The 7,695-nt window shown below is 43.4% G+C and overlaps 1 protein-coding gene across 1 annotated transcript; it reads right to left on the bottom strand.

Moving 5' to 3' along the window:
• Positions 1-343: 343 nt before the first annotated feature.
• LOC143262299 (uncharacterized) lies at positions 344-1,036 on the bottom strand. Its single transcript, XM_076528183.1, is given in 3 exon segments — positions 344-484; positions 669-724; positions 841-1,036. Coding segments are annotated over 3 exon segments (393 nt in total).
• Positions 1,037-7,695: the final 6,659 nt, after the last annotated feature.

Genomic DNA, 7,695 nt, shown 5'->3' on the forward strand with positions numbered 1-7,695 from the left:
GCACATTTCGATATTAAAGCGTCAGTTTTACTTGATAGAAACCTCTAAAACTAATATACGTATATGGATTTTCTTCTATGTGTGGGTCGTCATAGTGTGCAGTCTCCCGCCACCTTAATCCTAACTCTACTAGAAACGTTTTCAACTGGCTCTTTACGAGTAGTCTTAGTTAACTTTACAGCCATATCCTAAAAAATAGCACTAACACCCACATTTTCTTTTGCACTAGTGGCATGAAATTCCGTTCCCATTTGATGTGTTTTTCAATATTTGGTATTTGATCAGATTTGTTTCCCACAAGAAAGAGAGGTGTATTAGGAGATTCTTCTTGTAAGCTGTTTTATCATTTATCGATAAAAGTAAATGTGCGCTCATCAGTAAGATAAAAAGCTAACAAAACACCATCAATGTTACTATAATAATTTTTTGTTATAGATCTGAACCTTTCTTATCCAGCTGTGTCCCACATATTTAGCATAATAACCTTAGAATCAATAACCAGCTTCTTGGACATAGTATTGTAGAAATTGTTCAATATTTAAACAATATAGAATATGTATTGATTAGGAAAGAACTAAACGTGATGAAAACAGGAAATATCGCGTACTGTATCTACAACTAGGATTACAACTATTTCACTTAATTCTACAACTCGCAACGCTCCTCACTCGACGACTCTCGAACACATTCTGTCCACTCCCAACACACTCCTTTGACACACTGTCTGCCTTTTCCAAAAACGTGACAATCGCATCCGCCGGCTCTCCGTCGCCAAGGGTTTTTTTCATCTGACCCGGCTTTCACCAACGTTTCTCTTTCAATACAATGTCTGAAAACTACGGTCTCCTAAGCCTAACACTCCTCGTACCAAACGCGTACCCACTAAATTACGTACTACAGTATCCACACCAATTGTATTCATTACATCTGTGTGAAACTCGTCTAGTTTATATCTGCGTAAAAGAAATGTTTTTCCTACGTTACTTTCTCCTATCACTATCAATTTGTATCTGTAGTCTATTTTTTGATTTGACATTTTTAGGGGATGGGTAGAAATGATGTTAAGAAAAGAAGGATTTATAATCGTCGCAGAGAATTGTTTATAAGAAATATATTACTTGATAGATGATTTGATCATGAATTTTGATGAAATAAGTAGAAAATAATGAATGTATTGATAGTTTTGAAATATTTTGATTGTTTTTGTTTATAAAATTTTATTACAAAATATTTGGCATAAATTTAAAAAAATTAAATATCAGAGAATGTGCTGTTTTATGAATATACTATATTAATTTATATAAAAGAAAAAAATTTGATTTATTTGTTACAAAGAATTTTAAGAGATTATTTTAGTAGTAAAAAGGGAGGAAAAATATCATCTTTTTGTCTCAATACTACCTTAACTCTTGTACTCAAGTGCAATTATAATCAATAATAATAAATAATTATTTATTATTAATGAAGTACTCTTTATTTAAACAATATTTAGCAGTTGAGTAGTTTAATGAGGATTTATATATGAAATATAAATAAACCATGATTATATATGATTTATAAGCTTTAAAACCACTGTATAATTAATTATACTGCGCTTTTAAAGACTTTTATTTACAATTTTAAACAAAATAGCATTTAATATTGTATGAATTATTTAAAACATAAAAAAATGAGTAGCATCTAACATGAATATGTTTTATATCGTTAAAATCAATATCCAACTCGTCATTTACATTCTCTTTTAATTAAAGGAAACAAAAGTTCATAGAAGTAATCTTAAAGCAAAAACAATCCAAGAAAAATAAATTAAGTGCTTCATTTTTTAATATTTATAGTGTGATATAATATAGAAGCAATTTTTAAAAAATTATTTGGATTAGAATTATATCTATTTTTTTTTTTTTTTTGTTTAACGTGGGGGAAATCTGCTGGTCAGACACCCCCGTCCCGCCCGAGGGGCGGGGCGGGGGTAGTGCGGGTTTTGACCCGCTAAAACCCCCACGGCGGCCTAGGGCGGTGGCGAGTAGCGGGGGAGCCACGGGAACTCTTACAGAACACAACCGCGGCTCCCCCTCGCCTGGCCGGCCACCAGGATGGAATGGCGATGGCCGGCCGCGTCCCGGGCGGGAGATTTATACTCCCCCCATGAATCATCTTGCTTCGGCGGTGCGGGGGACCGCACCCCACACCGCCTCGTCACTCCCACTATGGGGAGGACAGCTTCAGTTGGGGGGGGGGGGGTTGGCGGGCGGCGGGCAATTAAACCAGTAATCTGGTACACCCGCCGCCCGCCTATTCTCATCTGCTCGGGGAGGGGGGCTCTAGGCGTGGGCGCACACGCCGCACCCCCCGCTCACGGCGACCCCGCTCGGCAGCCTCCTTCTGCAGCATCACCTCTTCGCAGAAGGCGATGGCTGCCGCCCATTTTCTTGGGCTCTCCAGCATGGCCCCAACTAAGCTGGAGAGAGCGAGGTCGCGACCAACTTCCCGTCTTAGGACTCGGCGCAGCACTGAAAAGGCGGGGCATACCTCCAGTGTATGCTGCGCCGAGTCCTCCTCCGCGCCACAGTGGTGGCACACCGTCGTCGCTTCCCGACCGATGCGACACAGGTACACACCGAAGTAGCCATGCCCGGTGAACACCTGCGTCGCACGGTAGGTGAGCCTGCCAAACCGCCTCTCCCGCCACGAGGTGAAGTGCGGCAGGAGAGCCTCAGGGACGCGCTCGCCGGCATGGGAACAAAGCTCCGCATGCCATCTGGCGAGCGCAAGTCCCCGAGCCTGGAGCTCGAAGCACTGGACCGCCTCCTGCTCCGGCGGGTCCCCCCGAGCCCGGCCAGCGACGCATATGCGCCTATAAACATAGGCGCGCATCGCCGCCTGCAGCTCGAAGGGAATTTCTCCCGCCAGAGCAAGCGCCGCCACGGTAGACGTGGTGCGGTAACCTCGTATGAGACGAAGGGCCATTTGTCTCTGAAGCCGGCGCAACAACAAAGTGATGCGCCGGCTTGCCCTCGCGGACGGCGCCCAGATCGGGGCGCCGTACAAGGCCATGGACCGCACCACGCCTAGGTATAGGCGACGCACCATGTTATCCGGTCCCCCGAGATTGGGTAACAGGCGGCCGAGCGAGGCCGCCGCCCTCTCAACCCGGGGGAATTAGAATTATATCTACAATTCGGAAAAAAGCATCGTCTTACATGTATATTTTTTCATGTAAAAAAAATTTATTGTTAAAATTTTGAATACTTTAGTCGATATATTTCAAAACAGATTGTTTAACAGTTTAATGCCATGATAAAACATAAAAACAGACAAGTTAAGATACGTTTTTTTCAGTATAGATAAAAATGATTTACAAATTTAGTACTCTGATTAAAGGCTTAAAGATCTTTAAATAGATGCAGATTTATTATAATTGGCTTTTTCAACATTCTTGTACAGGATCTTACTTTCAATTGTATGCGTCTTGTGACAGTTTATAATCTTTCTAATCAGAAACTTTATAAGAATTCTTTATTTTTTTGCTTTCCTCAATTTGGCCATCATTCAGAGCCTCAATTTTATACCGCTGTATTTTAAAATAAAATTGTTTTTATTTTCAAGTTAAATAACTCAATACAATATCATCTTTTTTAAAAAATAAAAATTCCATTAAGATACTATGTTGATTTTATAAATAGAGTGTAATTCGTGTGTAATTTATTTTATCAAGCAATTTTTAAAAAATCCAAAGAGGTATAGGAGCTTGTATATTGAGTATTATATGCAGAGTCCATCTTCGTAATAAAGACACGTTTAGTGCCATATTTTAATCAACATTCCTCCTTATAATACAATTTTTAATTGACCTATGAGTGTATTTTTTAAAAATGGAACATTTTTTTTTAGTAAAATTTTTAGAATTCGAAATTGATTACATAAACTATATTTATAGGGATAGTTATATAAATATTTTTTGGTTTTACAGTCTCAATACATCATATCGCATGGGTTAATTTATAGTATTATCTTATCAACCTTTTATGATATCGATTTAACTCATTAAACTTTAAACTCTATGTTGACGTATATTTTAGACTTAGATATAACAAACTATCTTAATTATAATTGTAGCGACCAGTCGGCGCACATAAAAAAGATTTATTTCTCGTGCAAACGACTAGCGTATTTATAACTCTCCTTCGAAAAGGCTAGTCAGTAGAGGTTTTTACCTAATTCTCGATAGTCAACGAGACCGTCATAAATAACCGGAAATTCCGAAGGGCACGCAAAACGGACCCGAACGCCGGACATCCGAGCGCAACAGCCCTGAGGAAAACCCCGGCCGTTATATCACAAAAAACGCACCCACTCCGATCACCACGCGGTCCCAAAACAAGACGCGTTCAGGGCGTAAGGGACAAGGCGGTGAGAAGGAAATGGACAACGCTGATTGGGAAAACCTATTCGCGGGTCTAGAGGTGTCTTGACATAACCTTGCCTGGGGCAAACATACTAGTATAAAAAGAGCGGTAGTTAGACGCTCGCCCTGATATATCTCGGACGGAAAAAAACTTGTAAGCTTATGGTACACGCAACGCCGTTACTCTTACTACGACGATACGCTGCCCGAAGTGACTCTGCGCGATTTGTCTAATGAAGTTAGTAGTTACACCGCACGCAACAATTATTTATCCGAACACCCCCAATGACCAAACGTCGGACCATTTTGTCACGTCCCACGCGAGGAAGAGCACGATATGTCGACCCGCGATAAAAGGACTAGACTCTTTGTCAAATTTGATCCACGCGTTGCCTGCGTCCGCGTCTGATCGGGAACTCGCGTACATTTTGAATAAGCGTGCAATATATGAAAGGACTCACCGTTCGGAGAGAATTGGCTTAGTTGGTACGAATGTTCGGTACAGTGGTTGCCGCTACGACTGCACGGCGTTGATTGGCAGGAACTGGGCTACTCGATTCGGCTAGATTGGCAGGAACTGGCTGTTCTGCTGTTTGTGTCGTCAGGAACCGGCTGCTCGTTGCTTTATTCACTGACTTTAGGTTTAATAAAGATTTGACTCGAGAATACTGATAATTCAAATACGTATATATTCTTTAAACTTCCTAAGTACAATAACTAATTAAACTAACGCGGGTTTAATATTACTTATATAGATCTAGAATGTGACTCGCTTGACTTAATGGAATTGGAATTGAAACGGAACTCGGCGAAATAGTAACAATGAACTGGTAAGGAGAGAGACGAGCCGAGTTAGTAAAGTACGTCTGGTAAAGTCAAGTGCTGGAACGCGAGTGAAGAGTCGAGGAGCGCTCTGAGGCTCCTTCGGCGACTGTGGATGCTGCGAGGAGTGGGTGTACGCTGGAGTGGGGCGCAGTGTGCTCCGCAGCGCACGCGGTAGATCGGTGAACATGGTAATGGTGTGACATAGTGTGTTGGTAACGTTGCAGCTGTCGGTAACGTCGGTAACGTTGCAGCTGTCGGTAATTGTGTGACTGTTGGTAATGATGCGGCTGTCGGTAACATATCGGCGATAATGCGGCTGTCGGTAACATATCGGCGATAATGCGGCTGTCGGTAACATATCGGCGATAGTGCGGCTGTCGGTAACATATCGGCGATAGTGCGGCTGTTGGTAACATGTATAGTGTAGTTGAGTTAAGCAAGTGTGTATGGATTTAAGTGTGTGAATGGGTTATAGATATACTGTTTCCTTATTCTACGCGATTATAGTACTTAGCCTACGCAATACGTCGGGAGTCGACCGACGTAACACCTCCCTTCCGCGGGAGGGAGGTGTTTTTAAGTAAAAATAATTTTCCTGTAGGGAAAAAAATTGAGTACAGTTATAAGAATCTCGGGGTATGTCCGCGATTGGGGACCGACGGCGTTATTCGGGTATTTAAGACGGTGTCGTAATCGTCGTCTGAGGGTTCGTAATTTCTGCCAATATCGGCCGGGGCTGGCTCTCGGTTAAAGGTAATTTGGGAGGGCTTGGGCTTTTCTTGTTGCTTCAGTGGTGTTCCTTGTTCGATGCACTCCTGGCTGTCCCTGCCGGTGTTGACGTCCTTCTGGAGGTGGAGGCAGAGGCGTGTGGCTGAGTTCCAAGCCGCGGCTATCAGGCGGAAGCTCCAACCGAACGCGGCGTACAGCTCGACGCCATTCAGTACCATATTGATCGTTAATTTTATTGTGCGAAACAGGATGTATACTCCGAGAATGCCCGCGGATATTGATCCGAATTGCAGGAAACCGCTCCACAAGCGTTTACTGGTGGAAAGTGCGATTTTCTCGAGCGTTTGCTCGTCTAAGAGCTTACTAATTTGGACTGTATCGCGAATGAATGAGCGGCCTGAGGCTCCTTGAGTCAAGGAATCGATAATTGAGGACCTTTCTATTGGGAACATGATGTGTTCTCTTAGCTGATTTAAATCCTCCTGGGAATATATTCCCCCGTTCGCGAGTTTTGAAGGGCTCACGTACTTCCATGTGATTTGTGTAATGGGTTTTAGTGGTGGAATGCTGCGGACTTCTGTGGGTCGTGGGTTTATTTGGTACCATGACCCTTGCAGCTTGAAGAGTGCAGGGATGAGTTCACTACAGTCCCTTTGGGTACTGGTTTTAATTAAGACGTGCGTGCGTGGAGATAAGAAGTAAGATTGATTATTGTATGTTACGGGGAGGTCGTTAAAGCAATCCTCCGTCTTGCGGAGGCTGACAGAAACTGGGATGCACTTCACGATGTGAATGGCTTCTCCGGCCTGGGTGGCGATATAGCCGGCCTCTTGCGTGATCGCGTAAGCCACCTCCGCTGGCGCAACTCGCGCGAGCGTTAGTGCGTTCCGAAGAACCTGTTGGTCGAGCCTGCAGCGTTGTGTAACGATATTTCGATAGAGTGATACTATCTGTGACTTTAGGTGTTTCTCTACGTACACGAACTTTGCGTTAACGTAGGTAAAAATGTCTAAGTTGTTGGTGGGAGTGGGAGATTTTGATTTGAATTTTCCTTCCTTATTTGTATCCAAAATGAACAATTTCGGGTGTTCCGTACGGATAAGTGTATACCCGCAAATATTTGTTTTGGCCGTGCTAGTGAGTGCAAATGCTATGTCTTGCGTGGCAACGGTGTACATGACGGGGGAGGAACCTGGGTTAAAGGTTCGGGTGGCTTTTCCTTCGTAAAGTACATCGTATTGATTTACTCCGCACTGATCCGAGGGAAGGCTTCGCCAGTACGTGTGGCCGTCCTCTGTATCTAAACAAAACTCTTTGTTTAAAGGACACCTTTGGCCAGATGGAAGGAGGATTTCCTGAGTGTTAATTTTGACAGGTGCACTAAAGGTTTTCAGTGTGATCTTAGCTATTGCTTGCACTACCACCTGAGACCAGGTGCCGAAAGGGTCGCTATACGTGGAACCCTGGCACGAACCATCAGGGCCCACGGTGCCAGCGAGGGTCAGGCTGCGGGTTGAGCTGGAATTTGGTTGAAGGCCGGAAATTTGAATCGTAGGTGGAATTGACATAATTCCGGTGGTGAGAAGAACTTCGCACGCATCGCGGGATATATATTGCAAATATTGTTGGCGACCGTTCTGAACTATTGATACGTGTGAACTCATACCGCAGTAAAACACTGTTCGATCAATCTCGATCCGGCACTGAACGACGGGCGCTGCGTCAAAGTCCGCTAG

Source organism: Megalopta genalis, unplaced genomic scaffold (genome assembly GCF_051020955.1).
Source record: "Megalopta genalis isolate 19385.01 unplaced genomic scaffold, iyMegGena1_principal scaffold0109, whole genome shotgun sequence".
In the NCBI taxonomy this organism is placed as follows: Eukaryota; Metazoa; Arthropoda; class Insecta; order Hymenoptera; family Halictidae; genus Megalopta; species Megalopta genalis.